This window comes from Chaetodon trifascialis, chromosome 3, assembly GCF_039877785.1.
Source record: "Chaetodon trifascialis isolate fChaTrf1 chromosome 3, fChaTrf1.hap1, whole genome shotgun sequence".
Classification (NCBI taxonomy): domain Eukaryota; kingdom Metazoa; phylum Chordata; class Actinopteri; order Chaetodontiformes; family Chaetodontidae; genus Chaetodon; species Chaetodon trifascialis.
Genome location: NC_092058.1, coordinates 20,878,763 through 20,905,897, shown reverse-complemented (window position 1 = coordinate 20,905,897; position 27,135 = coordinate 20,878,763). Strand labels below are relative to the sequence as shown.

General features: G+C 40.9%; 1 protein-coding gene across 1 annotated transcript in view; it reads left to right on the top strand.

Annotated features, from left to right (window-relative positions):
- dnai1.2 (dynein, axonemal, intermediate chain 1, paralog 2) overlaps positions 1-27,135 on the top strand; it is a 30,604-nt gene that overhangs the window by 3,172 nt on the left and 297 nt on the right. The window contains exons 12-20 of the mRNA XM_070959254.1: positions 62-105; positions 277-524; positions 853-942; positions 1,231-1,318; positions 1,481-1,560; positions 5,384-5,532; positions 9,264-9,363; positions 12,530-12,715; positions 16,334-16,474. Coding sequence (XP_070815355.1) covers positions 62-105; positions 277-524; positions 853-942; positions 1,231-1,318; positions 1,481-1,560; positions 5,384-5,532; positions 9,264-9,363; positions 12,530-12,715; positions 16,334-16,435 — 1,087 coding nt within the window. The 3' untranslated portion in view covers positions 16,436-16,474. The remainder of the gene's footprint in view (positions 1-61; positions 106-276; positions 525-852; positions 943-1,230; positions 1,319-1,480; positions 1,561-5,383; positions 5,533-9,263; positions 9,364-12,529; positions 12,716-16,333; positions 16,475-27,135) is intronic.

Below are 27,135 nucleotides of genomic sequence, written 5' to 3'. Positions count from 1 at the left end.
TCAGTGTTTGTACACCCATTCTGCTGTTACAAGAAGGGATTTCTTATTTCTTATTCAACAGGAATAAGAAATATCAGGATATTTTTGCTGTGGGAATGGGATCATGTAAGTACACAGAATAAAAATGAGGGCTCATAGGTGAAGATTTATGTTAACATTACTATTTGATCTTAACTATTTTGATCCAATTTTTAATTGTTGCCTTCTGTATGTGGTATTTGACCTGATCTTTTTTGCTTCCTCACATCCACTCTCCTCTGTCTCTCCCCTGGTCAGACAATTTCAGTAAACAGGGGCGTGGCATGCTTGTCTTCTACTCACTGAAGAACTCTGCCTTCCCAGAGTACATCTACCCCACCAGTTCTGGCATCCTGTGCCTTGACATCCATGAGCAGCATTCCTACCTGGTGGCAGTTGGCTTCTATGACGGCTGTGTGGCTGTCTACAACTTGAAAGAGGATGGACTGGAGCCTATGTATAAAAGTACAGCCAAGACCGGCAAGCACACTGACCCAGTCTGGCAGGTGAGAGCAGGGGACAATGATAGAGGTGATGGGTTCAGGCAGTGTTCACTTCCATTCTCCATTTGTGAGTTTAAATCGAAGTTTTGCCATTCTAAGAGCTCCCCCAGACCAGTTTACTAGGGGGTGGAAGTGGTTTGATAAAATCTCTAGGATCAAGCCTGCAGCAATGCTGAGTTATGATGTCAATCCCTCCATTAATTATCATTAACCACTTCTCCTTTCTTGTCAGATGTTATTTTGATCATGCAAATTAAACATTTTGTCACGCACTTAAACCAACTATATTCTTGTTTTCAGAAGATTTATTTATTGCTTGATTTTAATTCAGGTGCGCTGGCAGAACGATGACATGGACAATAACCACAATTTCTATTCTGTATCATCTGATGGCCGAGTTGTGTCCTGGACACTTATCAAGGTTAGCCAAGCAATTATATTCCCATACATGCGTTCTCTCAGTAACGTGCACTCTCATATGGTAATATGAAAGGTAATTTCCTCTCTTCTCGTGTTATCTCAGCCAAATGCAATATAATGCAACTTTCAGTGCTAATTACTTGCATTTTGTGAGCACTTTGTGCCTGTGTTTTTGTTCACATTTGCATGTGATGTGTGTGGTAGTTTTCATTTGCATGTGTGTATATCTACAGTGTAATTTGCATGTCTATATCTCTGACTTCATCACAGTGTGTTTGCTTGCTTGCAGAATGAGCTGGTCTTTACAGACATTATCACACTGTCACTGAATGGTGCTGTCTCTGAGGGGCCAGAGGGTGCACAGCAGCCTAACATCGGTAAGGTCTCCAATACTCTGCATGGCATCTTGCACATGTGTGTAAGAATGTACATATTTCATTTTGAAACTGTACTACAGTACTGTACTAAAAGTACTACAGTATTTGATAGTATATTATAGTGCATGTCTAATTTATGTGCTCAATGCCTCTTGTCCACAGCCTGTGGAACATCATTCGACTTCCATAAACAGATCGACTATCTCTTCCTAGTTGGTACAGAGGAGGGCAAATTACACAAAGTATGTATCAAGGATTCCACTTTTTTGGGTTTGACTGGGTGACCTATAGGCCACTTCTACAAGTACTTTAAACATTGTATTAACGTGACTCACTTAGGCCATCAAATGTCCAGTAGGGAAGGGAATCGCAGTATAACTTGTGACACCATAACATCAAGATGCTGCACATTAGCCACAGTACTGATTGTATGATATAGACAACTCTATGATACACAGATTTGTCTATATCCTGTTCTGTAATCATCTATTACTGTAGATGTTTACAGGACAAGCATCTATAGGTAGTACATTACAATGCAGTGTGTGTAACTGATAAAAACATAACCCCATAAAATGGAAAAAATACTTCATAAAAAGCATGAATTAATAAGGTACTGTATTATTCACTTCGTTTACATACTTTAAAAGAACATTTAATTTAGCACAAATTGTGTATAATTAGCATTATTCTAGAAATGTTTAGATTTTTAAACACACAGTCGGTGATGGGTATTAGATCATCTCAGTAGTCTTGAAACTTGCTTCAGATAATCCTGAACTGAGACAGATGTGTCCCAGTTCCATACTATTAACTACATACACCATGTATTAATGTTGATAGTGCGCTATATATAATGAATTTGTTTTTAGTCAATTGAACACTTGTCTTAATTCACTGTCCTCCTCATTCTTTCTTTTTTAAGTAGTATGCTCCAACTGTTATGTTGAGTATAATTTGATGTTTTTGTTTGTTCTGGTCGGCAATGCCACAGAAATCAATTAAAAACAGAGCCAATGTCAAACAAACACCAATATTTGATGTCATTGTATCAGTTGTGTATCATAGAAGTGGTGCTACCCACAGTGAATACAAATGACCTTTGACAAAGGAGCTAGTCAAAGACAGACAAAGACAAAACAAAACTGGAAATTTTAACATATTTCCAGTCAATAAAATGATTTGCCAAAAGTTGGATGAACATTCCTATGGAAGCCCAGTATTCATGCTGAAAGATGTTTTGACCTATCGTTAGGCCCTGCAGTGCCCATCAGGCTGTGCCGTCCTGAATCTAATGGGTCCTCTGACATTTGACACCAGCTCTGACCTTATGTACCTTTAAGCTGCCTTTAAATCCTACTCCCACCCAAGCAAATATCTACGTTGTATCTGTATCTAAGTTTTATCTCAACTTGTTTGAATGGCAGCTTCATGTGAACCACCATCACTGTATACCTGGGTCCACAAGACCTACCCAATTGCCGCTAGCTAGCATAGCACTCCCACTAGTATGAGCACCTTTTCCTGAGTTGTGTCCCCTGACCTGTCTTACCAAAGAAAAGAATATTAATACAGTCAAAGTTACATATTTTCACCAGTTTTGACAACAAGGCATGGTAACTGTAGAACCAAAACAAAGTTAGGTGGATGACTTTTGAAAATCAATCCAAAAATTCAGGAGAGCCTCATCTCTAAAATGTGTTTTCTTTCTGTACCACCTCTAAATGACTTTAGGATCATCTTGGGGCGTTCCACTGTCTCCATGAAAAACGCAAGCTTATTTTGTTTGTGGTGCACTCGCACATATCCTGCTGGCCTTGCACTCGGGAGGGTACAGAAGCGAGAAAGTTGCCATTAATAGCGTGTGTGTGTGTGTGTGTGTGTGTGTGTGTGTGTGTGTGTGTGTGTGTGTGTGTGTGTGTGTGTGTGTGTGTGTGTGTGTGTGCATCTGTGTGTCCATGTGACCCGTTGGGAGCCCCTCAGGCTTGACGTTAAGGGTTTAATGAGTCTCCTTAAGCAGAGGAGCAGAGGCTCTTTCTGTCCACATCAGACAGATGGTAGTTTTTGGCCGGTCTCCCACCTTCTCTGTGCTTTTCTTCCTCATGTTCTTGTTACTGTAGGCAGAAATACACTCAGAAAAGTCTCATTTGTTGGCAGTTACCCTCATTCTGTTGATTTAATAACATTAAAGTGCAGCTCCCATGAAAGTGCCTGATGTTTATAAAATTAAACCAAGTGCTTGAGGGAAGTCTATCTTACATGAACATAAAGAGAATATATTGTTCATTAGTGAGATGACGGGAGTTGAGGCTGCTAGTAATGTAATGCATGCAAGAGCACACGCAAATGCATTAATTTAAGTACACAAACTGGCAGGTGAATTCATGCACTGATACTGTTAAGGACAAAGCTGCATTATTTTATCTTTTAATCATTATTGACATTTGACCCTGAGGATCCAACCCTGAAACGACCAAAGCCAAAAGCTGATTTAACCTGCCAGCAAGTATGGTCTGTGTCGCTCCAGGCTAATACCTGAGCTCCAGTGAAAAACTTCACTGTCAGCTGTTCAACAACACTACAAAAGATCAAGTAGTCATGCTGAATATGATGCATAAACAGTATTTAGTACACTAACTAGTGTCTATTCACTTGTCTTGTATCAGCAGTAAAACCAATTTCTTCTCACTTCAGACAAGAATTATCTTTGCGACCTTAGAATTCCTGACTTAGAAAATTTGAAATGCACCTCTTTGCAAATCCCTGATTATCTTACACATTGGACCTAATTGTAACCAGACACTTTTGAAACATTTTGATTGCATTTTGGGGAGATTGTTCTTGGCAACATGATTGAGATAAGGTCACAAGTGAAGCAGCAGACTGATTCTGCTACAGTGCATACCGGGGACACACACCTTGGTTGCACTCTTATGAAATCACCCTCCTTGCAGACATATAGGCAGACTCACACCCCGTATGTGAGATGAAATATGTTCTGTCTGTCACCTCAAGGTTTAGCGGCATAGAAACCCCTGGAGAGGAGAGATTAAGAATCTTTCACCTAGCTGCGGGTCAACAATCAAAATGTCAGAGCTTGAAAGTGCAACAGCTGTCCCCACAAGCCATGCTGTTTTATCCTGGATTGTCCAGTTAATTTATCTGTGCAATCTAACTCTGCTGCTACGGTGCTGCTCTTGTAAACCCAATTTTATCAATTGCAGACAAACTTTAGAAATGTATAGGGTAATTAAACACTGATTCACAGTGGATTACATTACTTTCTTTGGATTAAAACTGTCAAGCATATTAGGCTTCTAGCCCCTCTCCAATCAGCAATGTCACAGCAAGACCTTTTCAGCTGTCAGTGGAAAATTACTTGTGCCAAGACACATAAGGCATTCTCAAGAAAATGACTTGCATAGAAATATTTGTTTACAAATTGAACTCAAGTCATGTCCTCATCATTTCATTTGTTTATTAGTCATGAAGACTACTACTCAGCTTGTGAAAATAGTGTGAAATAATGTCTTCTGAGGTGTTGGAGGTGATGTTTAGTTAGGCCTGGTTTTTCTCTGATTTCTTTGAACATTCTTACTACTTACTTACTATATAAATACACTCACCCCAACAACAATAACAGTTTGGATTACAGTCGAGATTTGATTAAGTTGAGCAGGAACAGTGTTACCATAGAAACTTTAATGAGTAGTTCCTAGACTGGTGTGCTATTATTTAGGAATAAGTGAAAAGTGTTTTAAGCCCTTCAGTTTATTGTTTGGGTCAGGAAAAATGTGCAACCTGAGAGAAATAGGAGAAAACTTATAGTGATGCAAAACTGCCCAATATCTGCCTCTGTATGGTCAAAACACATAGTTTTATTCAATACAATGAGCTGTTCTGCAGTCCCTGGACATTTAATCCTTCAGTATATTGGTTACAGTAGCAGGTGCCACCATCATGTAATGAATGTTTCCAGTCACTCAACACTGTGTTAAATAGTAAAATGCTAAGAAAAATCTTTCACACAATCAACTTTGGTCCAAATTTGCCTTTATTCCATAGTGCTCCAAGACCTACTCAAGCCAGTTCCTGGATACCTATGATGCCCACAGCATGGCAGTGGACGCTGTGAAGTGGAACCACTTCCACCCAAAGGTTTTCATCTCTTGCAGTTCAGACTGGACCGTCAAGATCTGGGACCATACCATCAAGTAAGACAACTGATGAGTGTGAAAGAGCACACACTTGCAGCTACTCTAGATATGAAATTGCTCCCGACACTTTACGTTGTATCACAGCTATAAAAATTCTCATAATATTTTGTCTAAGTTTGTCATTTAGACTGTTAAGTTTTGTTTTCCTTTATCTTCAGATGTTATTTCCATTCCTGTGTAGTTTTCCAGTTCAACATTATTTTCATTTGATATACCGAGAAGTACAAACACTGTGCCTGTGACAAACATGTTGTGGTACATGTTGGAAGAAATAGCACAGGATGCTGTTATTATTGAGTAAGAGCACTCTCCCACCATCATGAATAGATTTCCACCTCTGACTCTGCTGGCTGAACTTTGGGTCCCATCAGATACAAGAGGCAGTGTTGGCTGGTGGGAAGCTGTTGAAGGATCATGTACTTGTTACTGCACCAGTGACTCCTACTGGTTGGCTGGAGTGAATCTGAAGGGGATGGTGACATCTCCAGGGCAAAGCTTGAAATACTAAGTGTTACAGTCTCCCTGTGACGCTCTTCAATGCTGGGTGAAAAGAAGGTGCTTATGACTCCACATGTGCTGGAGTTGACACATGGCTGGCAGTGGGAGTTAAGCAATGACAAGAATTACAGTGCATATGGAATTGGCAATGTCAATGTGTGTGTGTGTGTGTGTGTGTGTGTGTGTGTGTGTGTGTGTGTGTGTGTGTGTGTGTGTGTGTGTGTGTGTGTGTGTGTGTGTGTGTGTGTGTGTGTGTGTGTGTGTGTGTGTGTGTGTGTGTGAAAAATGATTAGTCAAATGGGTATTGTTTATTTCAGAACTTCCCAGCAGCTGCAGCATTTATCATTATTTCATTTGTGAGTGGACTGTTTCTTAAAATATAATTCATATTTTAGGTTTAGTATTTTTCAAGAAGATGAAAGATGAATAAATGTGTGGTTAGTTACAGAATAGCAACTGCAATTTTATTCTGTATTTATATTTTCATGGTTCGTCATCACTAATGCTCTGTGATCAAAAGTCTATGTCTGTTCAACAAAGAAGGCACAAGATAATCATCAGTCCTATAATCTTTCCATAATATTAAAGATATCTTCAGTCTTTATTACCTTCTGAAATTCATCATGCAACCTGCATAATTTTCCTTGCTTATTTGACTAACCCACAGTGCCTCCCACTTCTTGTCAGCACAGGCAGCTTGACTGACTAATGATAGTAATCATCCACCCATTATGAGAGACAGGGTTTTCAAGAATGATCCAAAGCATCCTGGATACACGACATATTGTTTCCAGGAGAACGTCTGACTGGATCACATAACTTTTCACAAAGGGTGCCCCTATAGCTCAGTTGGTAGGGTGTGCGCATCATACATTGAGGCTATCAGCCCTCTGCAGTGGCTGCAGGTTTGACTCCCACCTGCAGCTCACTTGCTGCATGTCGTCCTCTCTCTCTACCCCCTTTCCTGTCATGCCTTCCACCTGTCTCTATCATAAAGGCTAAAAAGCCCAAAGGAAAAAAAAAAAATGTAAAATAACTTTTCACAAACTCTACCACTCTGCTCAAAAGTGTGTGAAAGCTTTACACTGAAAATTGCCACTTTTGGTGCACGGCTGAGTCTAATCCTCTGTATCCTGTACAACTGCCAGACAATATTCAGTCCTGAATGAGCTGAAGGGTTTGTTTCATCGAGTCTATCAATCACTCAAAAGAGTTAGCTTGGTAAATTTGCACTTCAGCCAAGTGATAAACTTGGATATAATTTATGAATCCTAATAGCTCTAACTCTGGATTTACAACGTGCGCAGTATCCTTCTGCCGTAAAAAGCCCTCTCTTTAAAGACTCTGTGCCAGATTTATTGGCCTTTTACGCCTAATTTTGGACATATTCTACACCTACCAGAATGCATGTTATTTATCAAACAGGCACAGCAGCATGGGAGCACAGTTTGGGGAACATCTTGCACAAAATCAATAAGGACAAATGTGAAAAAAACAAGAGTGTACATAGCTGACTGTACATTCTGGTTTGTTTGCTCAGGTTCATGCAATTTGTGAGGGTTTTGCACAGAAAATACCTCACCTCTTATCCAAATTCTCAATATTTGTGAGTATACTTCTGTATTTAAAGTAGGATGTTCTGAGAAAGAGAAAAATGTAAATAACCGGTATTTTCAGCCTCACTGAGCTGCTATCTGATACACAATCCCTGTCCATCAGTACTTCACTTGACTTGGGTTAGAAGTCGACCACCAGAGGATCTTATTTGTTGGGACACGTCTTCACTTGTTTGCCTCGTTTGTTCCTGGGCGTTTCGGCCTTTTACACCTCATTTACTATATACCTGGTATTAAATAGGGATCTGTATCCAGAAACCTCATCTGGATAGTAAACAATACGATCTTGTCTTTGTATTTACACCTGGTATTTTTAATGTGTTCTTGTCATCCTCATTGAGATCTGATCTCTGTCATTCAGAGGAAAACCTGAGTAAGAAATTTAAGGTGGTAGTATATCAGCTCCAGACTTCCTTAAAAGAATCTCACAAAAGAGTTTTGCGAGTTATTGCATTAGGTGAAACTTTTTAAAATTTGTAAAACGCTCTCTACAACAGATTCTTAATTATTTTTCCGATCTTGTAAATTTGTAATGGAATACATTAAGTTTTTCCTTTCTTTGTATAACTAATATTGTTTCAGTTTGTCTTGGTGTGTTGCAGTACCAGCATGGCTGCTCTGTGACTCAATAAATGATATGCCTTGTTAACAGCCGATCAGCTACACAGATGAGTCCAATGAGTTGCGCAGTCGCACACAGTTATTTCTTACTGTATATTATTCATTTCCCACCTGTATTTTATTTTTCACACAGTTCTGCTGAATAAAAATGGCACAGGATAGATGTATAATCAGCAATCAGAACTGTGTCTCTTTCATCCTTCTTAGTTGCACGCTCACTAAACTTGAACAGCAACTTATATGTTATGTGAGCCAAAAGTAATTATCTCTATCAATCTTCTGTTGTGTATGGATGCCAGCACATTTTACGGATAGTGTTTACACCTGATCCAAACAGAATTTATCCACATTACCTCCAGATGTGGTCGGGCAGAGCCGATCACATTCCGATCATGACATGCATTTTTCCTTATCCAAATGACATGTTCTGATACAGATTGCATTTAATGCCAGGTGTAAATGAGATGTGTCTCACAATACACCCTCTGCTGAGACAAGCCCACCACAGGAGGTTTTCTTCAACTTTGGCTCTCACGCTCACACACACGTTCCCTCATTAATTTTCGAAGAAGACCTTTATGCGCCTGATTTCAGCTCTAAGAAATATTGCATTTCTTCATCTTACTTCCAGTGGTGTTTCAAAAGTAAATAATGAGAGGAAATAGTGTGGAGATGACTCCTGTTTCACCTCCACCCCCTTTCAGTGCCAGGCTGTGATGAGGCATCAGCCTTAACCATAGAAGTATAATGCACTGTTGTGTACATTGTGTGTTATAATGCAGCATCAGATAAACTGAGAAAACATGACAGTTATACCTGCTTCTCAGACTCTAGACTCTGTAGAAAACACCAGCTTAAGATGACGAGTACCAGTTCTTTTTCATTTTGGATGTGAAATCTGTTAAATATTAAAAATACGCATGTAGCATTCCATGCAATCTAATGGAAAGTGAAACATTTCCTGTCTGACCTTCAATGTCTGTGTTTTTCCAGCACTCCAATGTTCACCTTTGACCTGAATGCAGCTGTTGGTGATGTTGCCTGGGCTCCATACTCCTCCACTGTGTTTGCTGCTGTCACAACAGATGGAACAGTAAGTGTCAGTCTAACCTTACATTTTGGAGGCCACAGTTTGAGTGAGGAGTTAAGCAGTTTTGGCCTTTAGAAGACTGCAGTTCAAGCTGTAGTGTGTCGTTTGTGGTAAGATTTATTAAGTATCTCACATTCAAGATTTATTGCAGGTGTGTTGCATTAGATTATATTAGTTTTAGCTCGGTGTACCTAATAAACTCAAAAGTTGTTGTTTTCCTTTACCTAGAACTGGAAGAAGGGACACATTATTAATGATCTGCATCAAGATATTCAATCAAAAACATATGAAATATAAGATTTTTTCAGAGCTTCAAGTGATATAGGCTCACTGTAGAACCAGTCTCAGTCCTATGTGAGGGCCTATAGGATGTTTGTCTGAAGGCTATGATTATCTCCACCAAACATGTGAAATCACAAAAAGCTGCAACAGCTACCACCTGCCACCCACTTCATTATTATCCTTATAATATAGTTATGGATTTAGCTGACTAAACCCTTACTATATTCATTAAGCCTCAGATTAATGCACAGCCTCAGGCAATGGAGTTTGTTCAAACACAGTTTCTTGTAGCAAAGGCGGCTTCCTGCCCCTGACCTGCCCTGCCAGTTATTGATTCCAGCCAAAAGTAATTTCAGTGGATGCCGTATTGCTTATCTCCACATATTTTCTTAATATGGCTGCAAGCTGTCCCCATCTGTTCATCTTCGCACCAGTGTGCACCATGCTATAAAAGTCCAGTGTGTTGTGTCTGACACATTTCCTGTCCAGTGTGCCAAGTGAAGTCAAGCGAGAGTGACAAAGAGGAAATGAGAGCCGAGCAATTTGAGAGACACCTTATGGGATAGCGTGTGCGTGTGTGTGTGTGTGTGTGTGTGTGTGTGTGTGTACACTGTCCTCTCCGATGCCAGGATTCACCACAGACACAATACATACTGTCGTATACTCACAATTATGCAAATTATTTCACAGCCAAACACATCAGTCTTGATAAGATATATGGGAGAGAGGAAACATCAGATTTCATAACAAATTCACAACTGCAGATCAAACATGGCCTTTATGGTAAATTACAGATTACTAACTGACAATGCATAGAGCTGATGTTTAAGCCAAGAATAAAACCAGCAGTTTGGTTAAGTGTAAACATCTTCTACAGAAAAAAAAAATTCATTAAATGACTTTGCTAGAAAGCATATCGAGTCTCAGTTCTTTTTGTAACTGGTAATTTATTCTCTCAGACTGGATCAAAAGCAGTTTCAGCAGCTATTAAAAAACTCATTAAAATCTCATCAGTTGGCATACATTTTATAAGCACAATATCCTCCCATTTCTAATCAGCAGGAAGGACAAGAATATTAAATTGGAGTGGATCAAGGTCAGTGTGCCTGGTCCATTTTTTCTCAATGTGCAGAACTCAAAATTGAGCTATCATTCCAGTCAGATTTTAACGATGTGCTTTGGCAAAAATAGCTTAGACTAGCTAGTGATTATAAATAGGTATACTAGTATTTACTGTAATGGAATTTTTTAAGGTAGAGTAAATGTCACCCATAAAATATCAGAAGTTACATCCATTAAATGGCCAAGGCAAGACTGAACATTTGGTCACTGTCACTGATTTTGAAGATTGACAGAATATTGCCAGAATTCCCACTTTCACTGGTGCGGTCACAGTGCATGATGGTAATCGGCATAATCTTCCCCAGGAGAGGAGATTCTTTGCAGTACATTTGTCGTTTTTGATGACGAGTGCCTGATAGAGCTTCAGTGACTCAGCATGAGCTGTGCGCTGCTTGACGTGTATTTACTGTTGATGACGACCTGGCCTGCTGCTGATGCTGCCACACTGCAAAATGTCAGAGACACAATGGCCTACGTGTGTGTGTGCGTGTGTGTCTACGTGCATGTATACGTGTGTTCATAAGGATAATGACTTGCCAGGCCGGCTGAAGTATAAGAATGACACTGAGTTGTGCCACCGCAAACAAATATCTCTTCGTTGTCTCTGTCCTCTCCATCTGAGCCGACTGTTGAAGAAATAAAGTGTCAGAATGAAATAATGAGAGGTCCAAGCGTATCCCCCCGTGATTAGTCTCCAAATCCATATTTGCTTTCTGTGCAGCTCTTCTTAACCTTCTGCTCATGGACTGCCACATATTTCAGTTGGTATACCTGCATCAGCTCATGCTGGATTTTTAGATCTTATACTTAAACATCAGCCAAACACAATAAAAACTAAATAATTCAGCTAATATAACAAAAGGAAATGACTGAAAAGACATAATATGTATGTAATATGTACAAAAATGCTTGATACATTATAGGAAATCATTTCAACACAGTAAAATGTCTCTGTGCTCCAAGTTCTTGCGTGAATGACAAATATAGTCAGTGTTTACTGCAATCAGTCATGACTAATGTTACATTAGTGCTTATTTATCAAAAGCAGCAGATAATGGCTGTAGTGATGGAGGTTACAGAAAGTCATACCCTGGTAGAATATGATGATTGGTTGCAAGCAATGACTGCGATGCTTTCCGTGGCGCTGGTACACATAGACAGTGTGAATCCTCGCGACCTGGGCACAGTCATCTTTCTGGTAAAAGGAGTGGGCTGTGCTTTGAAGTGGGCTCATTTGTGTTCAACAGATTGTCTAAATGCACTTAGGCTGAAAGAAGAATATCTGTGATCTGGTTTCTTTTGGATGACGATGACTGTGATTTTGTATTGGGGCTGCCAAACACGCACACACAAGCACACATACATACGCACATATGGACAGAAGTGCACACTCATTGAATTACTGGGAACACCCCTCCTTGCACCAGATGGTCAGGCTTGCATCCCTGCAGAGGCTTGTGCTCCACTGTTCTCCTTCTCACATAAAGGACAGCACAGGCAAAAGATATGGAAAGGCAGTCTGTAACAACAGATTTAGCCTTTACTTACTTACTGTCTTCAGATGTACACCCTCCAGCCTAAATATGGTGGTCAATAAAATTGTTCAGTCTTTTAACTGGACTTCTATTTCAATCCTCACTCAGTGTTAAGTAGTAACGCCAAACTCCTGAAATGTCAGTTCAATTATAGGGTCAGTCTTGTAAAAAGAACTAAAAAAAACAGCTTATACAACACATTAATTCTTTTGATCACTCATCTTTTTCAGGTTCATGTTTTTGACCTCAGCATCAACAAATACGAGGCCATCTGCCAGCAGCCTGTAGTGGCCAAAAAGAAGACCAAGCTGACTCACATTGAGTTTAATCCCATCTATCCTATCATCATAGTGGGCGATGATCGAGGCTATGTCACCAGCCTCAAACTCTCCCCTAACCTCCGCAAGAAACCCAAGGTAAGGGATGGGTATCGAGATGTCAGGGAGGGACTTTTAAGTACATTAAAATCATTTGAGTGAGTTTACAAATGCAGCTATTTTACCATTCCATGGTTCATCTTGTGCTGCTATGTCTTCAGAATTAGCATCTATTGGCACATACAAATGGACTTGTACACATTACAAATGAGGTAACAGATCTTCCACCACTTTCAGCACTATGCAGAAATGTGTTCAGCAGCCTTGCCATGATGGCTATACCACCATATTTGTAAACACTCTGGATACATGTGTGCCCTGTTGCATTAAAGCAGATCAGATGATTCATTATATGTATAGTCCTGACCGCAAGCTAATTTCACCAAATAACAATCGAATGCCCTCCCCCCAAAGCAGCTCATTATCTGCATCACTAATCATGTGTTTCTTTCTCCCTCGCTCATTTAGACCAGTTAACTATTAGCCACAGAGAAGTCGAGTGTTGTTTGTAATTGAATATGTTTCTTAGAAAAGGTAACAAGAATGAGAAGCAGATCATTGTTGCATTTTGGAACTTTTACTGGAAATCAATAGGATAAGTAAGATAAAAGAGAGTCTTCTGGTGGCCCAGTGGTTTAAAAGGCCTGTCACTGGACTGCCAATCGCCCTGGGCTCATGGTTTTCACAAGTCATCCCCCTGTCTGTCTCCTCATAAATCCTGTCACTCATACTGTCAAACTGGCAACAAATGCCAAAATGTAATGGGGGGAAGAAAAGAAAAGAAAGCTAAAGTAAATTTCACATACAGAAGACATATTCTACTTTAGTCCATTCACAACTGATGAGTCACTGAAGGCTCTGTTGCCACTCATGACAATGGTTAATGAGCTGCGGAGTAATCACAGCGATCCAACTAAACACAGGAGGAAACCAAATGGCACACTGAGTCACAACACTTTAATCAGAGCCCATTTACAGTCAGCTCTGCAGCCTCTTCAGTTTTCTTCTGTGTTGCTCACATCTGATGCACGTAAACTAGAAGGAATTCTAACGACTCAACTAATAACGTATTTATTTTCACAACATGCGCGTTATACATGGCATTGAGTGTAACACACATAAACAGTTCTCCTTCAACCACACACACATCGTTGTTACAGCATAACAACGCGTACACACACATCCAGCACTACCTCATTAGCAACCTCAGACTGTAGCCCTTAAGCATACAATTGGGAAATAATTGCACAGTTCAGCACCACTGACAGTGCTCAGAGTGTTTTGGAACCCAGTGTGGCAAATAAGCATCAGGCACAAACACCCAGAGCAAATATTATCAATAATATGTCTTAGAAAACTGCACAGCGGCCCACTAAAATTAGCACAATGGGCATGGTGGTCCACTAATATGCCTAAAACATTGGCACAGTGGCTTAGCAATCCAAACTGCAACAATACAAGTGTGTTGTACTCACCTATTTAAAGGGCATTCTGTAAGGCTGTCAAGACAACATCTTGGCTTGCTTACTTTCATGAAACTAGAGCAGTACACTTGACCTCTCACGTCCTGTGCTGTTAATCAAATAGCTTTTAATCAACTGTTTGTAATAAACAGGATTGTCCTTCCCAAAGTATGTTCTAAAATGCTTTGAGCACTCTCTGATATGCAGAACTGAGCAGTTATTTGCCAGTTGTAAGCCCGAGGGCTACAGTCACTAATGAGGTGCTGTCAGGTGTGCATGCTGTTCTGCTGTACGTACAGAACTGTGTATGCCTTTGGGTGCATGGCGTTTTAATGGGCCACCAGTGCTGAGCTTTAAATGTTTGTAATTGTGAGGTGTTGAGAAACAAGAGTTTACTATGATAGAAAAGGTTTGTGCAGTCATCACTTTCTACTTGAATCTGGTCTGAAAGTGTGTCATAATATTAAGTACCTGAAAGTGCACATAACAGTGTACTTTAGACTCACACTCCAAGTGCTCATCATCTTTAGATGTCCTCTAACATGAAATGAACCCTCTCTGTGTTCGACACACTGCTCTGTTCAACTGTGTGCAGCATGAATGTGTTCATCTCACCTGTGGCCTCATTCTTTGATGCCCACAAACCACAAGTAGCGGTTGCAATATAAAAGCATTACGCAATGTTTTGTTACTGTCTCCCAGAGTATAACGTCTATCATAACACTTACATTTGTATTAATGTTGAGTGTCAGAAAATGAGCAGACATGAAATTCTGGGCCTTACAACACAGGTGTGGTTTCCTGCCCGTATGCATTACTTTTATACAGAACACAACATGGGTTGCTGTAAGCAAAGCAGCAAGGAAAATAGGGATTGAGACAATAAATCAGAATACAAAACATCTTGAGGGATAATGAATTTTTATGATGTTGATTAATTCTGAAGTTTTATTAATTGTAAGTGTTCATGTGTGCGCAGTCAGCCTTCCTCTCCTGTTATTGAGTCATTCATTGTGGAAGGGATATTATGTTGCGCAGAGATTTGATGCTTATTCGTTTAGGGAACGCAGCTGTCTGTCTGGATCAGCCCGCTCACTGTATCCATTTCACATTTCAAAATAGCTACACCAAAATACAGCTAGAGATTTTCCAAGCTTCAGAGGGCTTAGCAACACACCCCTCGTTTTGTTTTTGTTTTTTTCAAACATGTTAAGGGGTGAATCACTCTGTGTCCTGCAGCCATACTAACTAAAAGTGAAAAGTGGTAAAAAGTGCACAGACAGATGTCACATTAGGGCTAAAAGGGCATATTGTTTCAAAGCCATAGCACCAACCACCATGCAGTTTTTGTGGCTTTGTATTATCGTTGTTGTTGCATTATGCACTGATTGTGTCCATGAACAGCACAATAAATGCACAAGACAAGTTTCTATGAATTACCTCTCTGTTGGTGAAAATGAAAGTCCATCATATTTGTGCTACCTATGTAGAAAGTTGTAATATCATTATATTAATGTCACAAGTTGCTCCATAGCAGTGGTGCAACCTGTAATCCACACTGCCTCCCAAATTCCTAACTGTGTTAGTTCCTGATTAAGATGGTTAAAATCAAGTGAAGCTCTGTTGAACTAGAAGATTGTATCGGGTCCCTTTAATCAAAGTCCAATTCAGTTTCGAAAAGTCTGTAACAATAATAAATGGGCCTGGATAACGATAAGCCTGTTAAACATTCTCTAACAGAGGTAGAATCAGCTCTTCAGGAGGACAAGAAAAACGTGTAGATATATGACGCAGCTCTTAAACGGCTGAGCTTTTCTTCACCAGGTGTATTTAATGTGCTAATGATAAAACCACAACACAAACTTTGGAAGATCTCTTTGAATTTGCCCTTTGCAATGGCGCCCTTTAGGCAGCAGCTCCATGTCTTTAAAGCACAGCTCACAATAGAGTGGAAAGAAATGATTATATAATGGATGACGTGATATAACCACTCTGCTTCTACCGACCTTACATTTCAATCTCTGTCTGATTACGTTGTGTTCTCCTCCTGTTAACTGCCTGCCTGTTGGGTTTGCGGTCCCCCCAGTGCTTGGTGAGTGTGAGGTCAAGTCATCTCTGATTCCTCTGTGTGTGTGTGTGTGTGTGTGTGTGTGTGTGTGTGTGTGTGTGTGTGTGTGTGTGTGTGTGTGTGCAGGGCAAGAAGGGTCAGGAGCTACCTAAGGGTCCAGAAATGGAAATAGCCAAGATGGAGAAGCTCCTCAGTCTGCTGAGGGAACCAGAGCAAAGCACAGTTTAACGTGGCCAGCGTGACTTTCTTCCACAACACAAGAACATGGTACAACCTTTTATTCTCATTCATAAAAAAAATGAAACACTTCTTATGCTTAGTGTGCAACAATAAACAACATCGACATAACAAGAAAACAGCCAGTTGTTTATTAAAAATGGTTTCTTCTGATCTCTCTGAAGCTGTTAATGATGTATTCATATTCAATTAATAATGCATTTATTTATATTGCAGTACTTGATACATGTTAAACAGGCAACATTAGAATTCCTTCGACTTGACTGACCTCTTCTGCAGGGATTTATTAAACCCATTCCACATGTATTGTACAAGTTGATTAAGCTGAAAAGTGGTGGGGGTGGGGGCAGGGGGAGTTGCTGCGACTGAACAGGGAGATAAATTAGGTAATAGATGGAGCATTTATAGACCATATCCAGACAACTTATCTTGGCTGGCACACGCCGTTCTGGGCGCCCATCCAGGGATGAGCTAGGAGCCTTTTAATATCCCATCTACGACGAGAACTTTGCTTTGAGTCATACCGCTGTCCGTCTTTATCTTGCCTTTTGCTCCATTCCTCTCTGTCTTAATGATCTTGTCCTTCAGTAAAGTACCACCCAGTGTGCTGATGCTCAACTGGAATCAAATGCTGCCTCAGTGTCTCCTCCCTTCTCTCTCGGCCACAGAGAGCTCGCCTGCCCCTCACATCTTCCTGGGAACACGTGCAGCTCTCTCTCCCTTAAGTGTGATTCATTACTTCATCTCCACAAGTTTAGTTAGAGAGGGCTGCTCAATCACCTCATTTTTACAGACAATGCGTAACAAATGATTGTGGCCATGGGGCAGTAATGAGAATACAGCTGCAACAGTTAGCTCATTACTGCAGTAATAGGGAGCGTACTGCAGGGTCGGTCAAAGAACTGTCACATTTGTTTATGTTGTGTTTTTGGAGATTGTTGTAATCACATTCATCATGTTCAGGTTGAGTGGTTTAGTGGTTGCAGAGGGCAAAACAAAGGACACAATTTCAGTGCAACAACTGTAATATTGGAAAATTCCCCCCTTGTGTACCATTACTTTTATGTGTCATCAATATGTGATATCCAGCGACTTTATGAGGTGTTGTGAATTGCTTTATTCTATGTCCACCGTCTCTTTTCTCTTTTTACTCAAATGATTCCCACAACCTCCTCTGGGGGGGATCAACTTCTTTTCAAGAATTTCCGTAAGACAGAAAGTCACCTTTTACTCAGATCAGTAGTCAACATGTCTCATGGTTATATTGTATTCCGGTCTCCCAGGGCTACTGTCAGTGGATGCGTTAGTGTTTCTTTTACAGTGAATTTCTCTTGTTCTTTAATTATGACATCCTCAAACCTGACAAAATGGACCTAGAGATCCAAGAACAGGCCCAGCAGTTTATCTTGTTAGTTTAAGTGTTTTTGGATCCTTTCTACAGAGCTGCTGTATGTTCTGTAGAACATATATACAGCACTTTTTATATTATTTTGATGGCTTTAGTTTTTGTTTGTACAAAAACAAGCCAATCCCAGTGTCTGTTGGTGTTGGTGCAGTGTATGTATTGCTTTCAGCCCATTCCTCTGAGTTTGCCATGGTTGTGGCAGTTTGTTGGACTGTACATTTCTGTCTGTCACAGTACATTTTTGGTATTACCCCGAAGTTGGAGATTTTCAAATAGTTCTTACTCAGTGTTACTCTGATATCAGCTCAAAGCCTGGGAGGTATTATGAACTTTAAAATACACATCATAAAATCCTTTAACTCAACAGCATGCCTTGTTGAGTCTGAGGCTGTGGCATAACAGGTTAAATGCTTAAGTACTGATCATTTGTGGTGGGATGTGGGGGGAAAGCGTGGGCAGTTTCTGTCTGCGACCTGCAAAATTCTATATGACGCAGTCTCTGTATGTGAGCGTCCTCTGATTTGGTCCAGAGTGAGTGAGCCATCATGGACGGCCACGAGCAGATGTCAGCGTCTTTATGGTCCATATTGAAGAGGACACAAATCTCAACTAAGCCTCTCTAGTCCTTATGTAACACCCTCAGCAAGGCGCTATGCCTCACAGATCGCTGGTATTTATGAGTGACAGTGACACACACACTCCACACAGGCTCAGGTCCCTGTTCTCAGCAATAGACTGGTTTTCTCTTTTTTCAGGAGAGTATGAAATAAGAGGATATATTTAGAAACCTCCAACAACAGGCCAGCCGCTCTTTATGTACTGAACACTCCATTTTCTCTGTCTCTGTGGAACCTGAATCCATCCGCGCCGTCCTCTTTCTTCAGCCTGTGTATGTGTGTCTCTCTGTATCGGCATCCCTCCATGCGCTTTGTCAAACCAAGGACAAGATGTGACGAGGGATGTCTGCTTAAAAATAGTCCCCTCACCCCACCGCAATTCATCCTTGCTGTCCCTATGTAGCACAGCCATTTCTGCCATCAGATCAGCAGCTGACTTTAAAAACTATGAAGGACAAGCATGATTATTGCTTCAGTGAGTCAGTCCCAGTGTTCCCGCAGCCCCCCTCCTGTGGAGGAGCACACCAAGGCCATCACTCATTGCTACGCTTGACTCATCCTTCTGCAGTCAGGAGGTCAACAGGTACTTGTGCTCGTTCATCTGCTGGGTTTCTCCCTCACTCGGAGCCAGCACTGGCAGCCTCTCCGGGCTGGAGGGGACCCTGCAGGCTCGGTAGAGGATTAGACAGAGAAGAAGGAGGAGGATGGCAACAAATGTGTTGCAGGCGATGGCCACTAATGCAGCTGTGGACAGTCCTGTCATGCTCTCTTCAGAGTCCATAATGAAGGCTGGCCTGCAGTGTCTGGTGTGGGTCAACTTAAATATTGGTGTTTAAGCTGGTTCCATGACGTCTTTAGTTCAGTGTTAGGGAGTGAGACTGAGCACCACCAGCCTTGATATAAGACTTATTTGTTTGAGCTTGAATCCATAGGATTATGGTTACACATGTCCACGGATGGACTTCATTGACTGTATTCCTATCATATCGCCTCAGGTATTGTGAGGCACTAAAATCAATATGTATTGTGAGAGTAAAAGAGTGTTCCTTGGCACAATGCACATTGTGTTGTGTTGAATATTTGAATTAGAGAAGAGCAGGGAAGTCTGCCTGTGCCTCTCACGCCACAGATGAATGTTTACTCCTCAAAGCTCTGATTTTCTTTTGAGCCTCTTTAGGATGACACGCCACCAGTCTGCCATACAGATGAGCCTCGCAGCATTTTCTGGCAGTGTTGATTTCACAGTCGCGTAGATGGACTATCAAAACACTGCTTACGATTCCAGTAAATTCCTACCAGCGTCTGTAAGAGAGGGACAAATACAACAATTAGGAAAAAGAAGCAGAGTTTCTGATGCTCAGAGGAACATCTTTGTTAGTTCGTTAGTTAGTGAACATATCAGTCTTTCTAACATAATGTATCCACATTCATCAGGTGCGCAGCGAGACGGCTGTGTCATTTATCTTTCCACATGGCTGCATCTGAGCTGGTGTGTCCTGGGTTTACTGCGTGTCATTTGGTTTTTGTAACTTGATTAATTGTAAATTTGTTAGGGAATTCGTACCATTTTATCCAAGTTTATACTATGCTCACACAGTGCAAATTCCTATTAAAGTTGTGTAAAATCAAGTTACCACAAATGAAGCCTCATTCCAGCACAGTTATATGACGGCCTTCCCATCCAGAAGATTGATTATACAGCCGTCTGAAGGGAGATGATATATACTCCATCTGCAGTTTGTAAATGGAGTAATTTTCAAAGCAGAATTAGGCGCACTAGATCCACTGTGGTTAGCTTCATTAAATTTTACACATCCACCATTAGGCTGCTGTAAAATAGTCACACAACATTCATAGACTGCTGTATTTTCACTCATAACTCCCACACACAAGAGTATGCTTTCCTCTCTCAGGATGTTGATCTGGACTCTTCTTTCCATTGCCACAACTGTCAGTATGCACTGCTTTTAAAGCAATAATATCAAAATCTGTGATTGATACTCGCTCAAAACTAAATCCTAAGACACCCGCTGAAAGTAGCCCAAATTCTGTGTCCAATCAGATGTTTCATGGCTTTCCTTTCGCATGCACTACTCCACTCTTCCACACACGTGTCTGCATACTCGATGTGCTCATCTTTCTTCATAATCCGTCAAATTTACATCTGCAGCACAGGCGCCCCACATGCTAATACGGATGCACATTGTCAGGAAATAAATTGAAAATTCACTTGCATTATTGTCCCATTTGGTAAATTAGCATGAGCATGAATTTACATTGGAATAGCACTCGTAGTGTGAATAATTAACAATGAATTTGTGCTGCAGTTTACCTGGAGAGTGCTTATCGAACCTCATCATTTTGAATTCAAAAAGCGTCCAGACAACATCATCATCAAATATACCAACTGAATTACTCTGACCAGTTAGATTCAGATGATTGAATGGAAAAACATCTCAGGGTAGAGTCTCTGGATGATCTCAGATTTTGTTGTGATTTGCATCCTTGTCCCGTGATGGATTTATTGAAAACAATTGACCATTTACTCTTGAGTGTACCTTCATCTTTATGCAGTAAAGACACTCAACACTTAACCTCCTGTCATTTCATTTTTGTTTTCTGTCACCGTTAATGCCATGCAGTGACCTCTTCTCATAAAATTCAGCCAAAATTTGTGTTGTTTTTAAGTCACTTTGAATGAAATTCGGTGATCCTGTTAGTCCAGGCAACAGTTTGTGTTGAGGATTTTAATGTATAAAACACTAGAGATAAAGTAAACCTGCAGCGCAGCGAAGATTGAGAGCTTTTGATTTTGTTTTTATTGGCCTTAATGTGCAGTAAAAAAAACTCTCCTTGTTGGCCCTAGTTCTCAGTTCAGGAGTTTTGTTCTTAAACAAGTGGCAAATAGCATGAGTCCAGTCACTCGCCGTGAGAAAAGCTTGTGAGTCATGAGGATGTAACCCCAACTGAACATCTGACTTCCTTCAGTCAGTCTTTAATCTTTCTCTTTCTCTCAGGCTCAAACACTGCTGTCACACACAAATGGCTCTCCTCAGTACTGCTGGGAAACCCCACTAGAAAGCTTTACTCACAAAAAAAAAAGAAAAACACACCAACATCTGCATGCAAATGACAGCACTATCACAGACACCTGCTATCAAACAGTCACATCATGTTAATCAGACCCCCCCGAGCGAGAGCTGAGAGTGTGACAGACGGATTTGATCAAGTCACAGAGCGTTTGATCTGGCTTTGGTGCAGCCCTCAGCGCTCAGGTGGAGAGGAGCCTCCCTGCTTTCACTCTTAGGAGAGTAAGGACGGCTGTTATTCCTCACAAATAATCCAAAACTTCTCCGACCGAGGGTCTGAGGGTCACAATCACAGCCAGAGATCTGCTTTGTGTATTGTGGCTTAATTCAGTGTGTAATTATGTGACAACATAAGATACATAAGACGCTCAGGTTGCCTCCAGTCCTGTTGGGGAAAAAAAAAAACATCTTGGGTGTTAACTTCAGCTCCACAAGATGCTCAGACTTTTTGGATTCTGTGTGCTGTCACATGAGAGAGCAAAGTCTTCGATTCATACTAGTTGCTCACTTACCCACAGCCAACAGTGTGTCTTCTGAATAAATATCCCACGGTATCAGTCATCCTCTGTTCTCCGTTTCATGGATAACAGTCCCCCCTTCAGCTGCCTGCCATGCTCCTTTCCCCTTCTCTCATCTTTGCCTCTGTCTCCCCCTCTTCCTTCCCTTCTCCATCTGCTTCGCTGCACCGCACACACACAACTGAAGACGAGGCAGGACTGCACACTTGCTAGTGAGCGAGCTCTCCAACAGCAGGAACACAGAGAGAGAAAGAGAGAGAGAGGCAGAGGAGGGGCTGTGCTAGTGGATGTCAGCAGTGATATCAAGCGTAGGGGAGAGGGGAATGGGTTGGATGTAATTACACAGGGCTGCTGCTGCAGACAGGAGTGGGGGGGGGCGGAGGGTGGAGGTTGTTACGGAGAACAAGCAAGGCCGCCTGTCAGACAAAAAACAATGACTTCTGCCTCGTATCGCAGTGCAGAGCACGGCCAAACAAGTGATTTCAGCTGTTCAACACCACACAGGGAGGCACGCTCAGCTGTTGTGAGAGGAGCCCACATTAAGGCTCAATCAGTCGCTTTCTTAAAAAATGTTGAGACAAACAAATTCAGACAATTTGCAAAATTGGAACTTTCTTCTGTCTGTTGTTTCTGTTTTGTTCTTCCATCCTATCGCCGCTCCCTTCTCCAGCCCCGCCCCTCTTCCTTTGGCTCTACAAATGATGTGCCCTTTGGGATTTGACGGTGCTCCATGACTGGACAGTAATGAAACCTGTGGGTGGAGCATTTTTCTATGAGATTTTAGAAGGCAGTGAATTGGCAGTAATGTAAGCTCACAGATAAACTAGACTGCATGTTTAAACTTTGTCAAGTCATTACATCCCATAACCTTTAGCTCCTCTAATTGATCCTTTAATGTGAAGTTTCAAATCTAAAGTCAGCAGCAAAATGATCACTGTGTCAGGGTTGCCAGCAAGTAAAAGTGTCATATGAACTGTTTCCAGTGTGAGTTCAGCACAGAGATGTCTTCAAGACAGCTTACAAAACAGAGAGTGAAGCAATTATTTCTGCAGTTTTTGGGGCATGTACTGTGTACCCACACAAAATTGCTCCACTAGGAGATCATCTTCTGTTCCAAATGAAAACTCCAGATTGTTTTCATCTGAGGTTTCTGCAGTAGATTGATGATCCTGCTTTGTCACTTGCAGTGATCTCTCTTGTGGGATCTTGTTGTTGTTGTTGTTCGGTGGGAAAAGAAAGACACAATAGTATAAGCTCTGTGTAAGGCCTTGAACCTACAGCTGGAGAGCAAGAAGGAGAAAGACAAAGATTTTTTGTGTGTGTCAATAAAAAGTCAGCTAATAACTTTCAGGAAAAGAAATGAAGTTTAATCTATTTGTGTGCAGTTATGTTAAGAAAATAATAGGATTAGTGATGTTTCAGGTGCAGGTGAGATGAGCAAGACACTGAGAAAGGTCGCATTGTGGACCACTGACAGACAAAATAAAATATTGAGTAACCAGCAAACTGTTAGTTTATACAAATGAATGGACTGATGTTTAATCCTTAATTTCTTTTCAAAATCAGACCATTTATTCCAGCAAGCCATTAGCTGTTGTGATGTAATCAAGCAGCCAATAGCTCTGTGTTCTGCATGAACACAAGCGTTTGATTTGTGGGTTTGATTTGTTCTAACCTCTCTTCTGCTTTCTTAACGACGACACTGACACCATGAATAGACAGTCGGCTTGTTTATACCCATATCTGTTTGCAGTTTAACTTACTGGAAGGCAGGATCAGTACGAGGGAAAACATGGAACATTTTGCTTGAGGCCCCTCTGCAGGCCAAAAATATTATTACTGGCAAGTGTAGAGAGGTCCAGTCTGTAACTTTGAATTGACTTTGGAGAACAACTTTGCAAACTAGCAGGCTTCACAGGAAAAGTCAAGTCTCCAGTGGGACTGCTGGCGTGCAGCGAAGATAGAAGTACTGTTAGCAATGTCCATCGCAAACTCATCATCTTACATCATGTTACACCAACTGTGACAGTTAAGGCTATCGGCTGATCTCCACACACACACACACACACACACACACACACACACACACACACACACACACACACACACGCACACCTCAGAATACCAGGATTTGGGATCAAAGTCGGTTATTACTTTGAGAGAGAGAAGCTGTTGCGAACAGACTGGCACCTTGGCTGAGCGTAGGCAGGACATACTGTAACTCTCTGTTAGCTCCCGTAACGTGACGGCACACACACATATTCTGATAAGCAGGTCTTCCCAGAAGCAAAGACGGAAGAGGAGCAGGAAGAGGTAGAAAAAAGCTGCTCGCAGCTGGAGCCGCAGAAAATAAGACTTCTAGCACTTTCATCTGTCATCTGGTTGCCATAAATCTAAATTCCATGCACCTGTGGAATGATATTAAAATGACTGAAAATATGTGGGAGGGAAACCTTTCTTCACGCATATTCTGCTGGCAGATTTAGACAGATGCTGAAACTCCAGTTTGCTAAGACTGCAGGCAGAGAGCTGTTTGAAATATCAACTCGTTATTGTTTTCTGGAAGTGCACCGACTCCTTTATGTCGGACAGATTGGCATGTTTTTTTCTTAAGACAAGTGCTTCACTTTGAATACAAATGAACATTTAAAGACAATGTTAAATCCTCCTTAGGTTACATCATTTGAGACTTCAATTGCATTGAGAGCTGTGCCATTTATAGTTCAGCAACTGCAAATAAAATTCAAACGAGAACCCGGAGAGACTCAGTGTTGCACATGCATACAAAGAAATAGATTCCTAGTTCCAGCACGATTCCCTGGTTTTTATCTGTGGCCTTCTAACCGCTCCTGAAGGCTCAGCCTGAACAGCACGGCAGAAATGGCTGCCACACATTTGGCAATTATGTCGGTGACCTCCCTCCCTGAGCTTAATGTTATCAAGGTGTAATTTAACATGTGGGAAATTCTAAAAAAAAATCAGTCTAATATTTGCTTTCCGTTTTGGAAATGAAAACAGCTGTTAACCTCTGTCTTGAATGAATTGTTGGTTGAAGACATTTTAGAGTGGAATTAAGTTCCTAAACTTGATGCGCTGTGGTTTCCCATCATCACATACACACTGTGCACGCATAAAGGTACTTTTTAAACATGGTGAGAGGCTGGATTTGTGATTGCTGTGTCTCATTTTTCCACTTATTCATCATGTAGTGGAATATTTAAATAACAATTTGTATCTGAGAATAAAAGTCTTGACTGTTTCATATGTATGCAGATCTAAACTGATAGTCTAGTATTGACATTTAACATTCGACAGTGGTGATTTCATTTGCTTTCAGCTGCAGCATCATATGGAATTTTATTATTGCTCTTACAAGTCCCAGAAGTTCTTACATCCTGGGACAAAATGTTCCCGTTGCTGCGTGTCATATCAAACCTAAAATGAACCAGCAGCAGTGTCTGTCTGCTCAATTATCCACCGCCTGACTAAATGTACACATAAACCTTCAATGAGCGCATCCCAACACATGTCTTTTAAGAACAATTGTTGATTAATTTATGACCCAAACTGCAAACAGCTCGGTTATTTTCCATTCATCTCCCGTTCTCTATGCTCCTCACAGATAAGCCCGCCTGTCTTTGCTCTGCAGTGTTGGTAATCTCCCCAGCACACCACGCACCGCTGAAATGCAGATACCAGCGGCTGCTTGCAACGATTCCTCCAGCTGAAACACACCCCCGCACACGTGAAGTTGATAAGCGTAACGTTTCAGAATGGAACCAAAGAACTGCAGCATGTGTAATTCACAAAAAAATCTGTTTTCAGTAACATCTTACTCGATCCCACACTGCTGACATAGCAGGCAGGGGTGTGTTGATGTTGGCATGTTCAATCCATGACATCTGGGTGTCCAAACTAATTCAAACTTTTCTCTCATAAAATAAACAGCACATGATATCCTGCATACTCTATATACACACACGCCTGTACAGTAAATATTAACAGCCATTATTTGTGCGGTGACAGTGGACTCTACAAGACGGATCATCCATGCTGTTCTAATGTGTGTGAGCCGCAGTCATGACCCAGTTTGAGGCAATAATTTTTCTGCCGCATGTGTATTCCTGTCATACGGCAGGTCAGAAAAGGGCATTTCTAATAGGTTATTCTGTGTGATACACTGATTTCTAAATATAGGCTGTGATTACAATAGTGAACAGTTCTAATGTATTATTGAAGGTAAAAAGGAAGGAAACAAGGAAATAAGTAATAGAACAAATACGCCACCAGTGCACATTTTTTGTTTGAATGCAGTAATCACTGAATATATGACTAAATAATGTATATAAATATAGGACTTATTTCTCAATTCATTTCAGAGTTAGTTAAAGCTTTTCCATTATTAATTATTTCTCAATTAATCAATGATAGAAAAGCTTGTCAGCCTTCAACAATTTATCACAGGCTTGCTGCTCAGTGTATTCTCACTAATTGCATGGTCCTCTCTGTAATTGTAAACTGCAGTAAATTGTATAATCACTGTAAAGTCTTTTATCCCTCCTGGTTTCAGCCCGAGGCTCACGAGAGAAGGATCAGTCAGTATTTTCACAAGTGTTCAAAGATAGCTGCCAGTGGAGGCATACACACCGCCCCCTTTTTATTTAATTCCACAGCACACCAATGACAAAAATATCAAGGTTTAAGAAGAATTTATTTGAACACAGTTGACTTCTCAGGCTGCCTGTGCTTCATTACTCATGCTCTCAATTGTGGAAAAAAAAATGATTGTGCTTCTCTAAATTCATATGAACAATAATATTTGATGAGGACAAAAAAATCCTGTTGGACCGAGACGTTTTTTGATAGCATAGCAACACTAATGAGGTTCTTTTACATAACGTAACACAATGATCAGATCTCTCTTGACAACCATCCAGCTACACTGCTATTAGCGTCTATAACAATCAGTAGTGGGCACCACTTCAAGTGGATAAAGATATGGGTCGACATAAGCAATATCAGTGTAGACGTGGGTGTCAAAATAGTGTGTTAACACATTTGT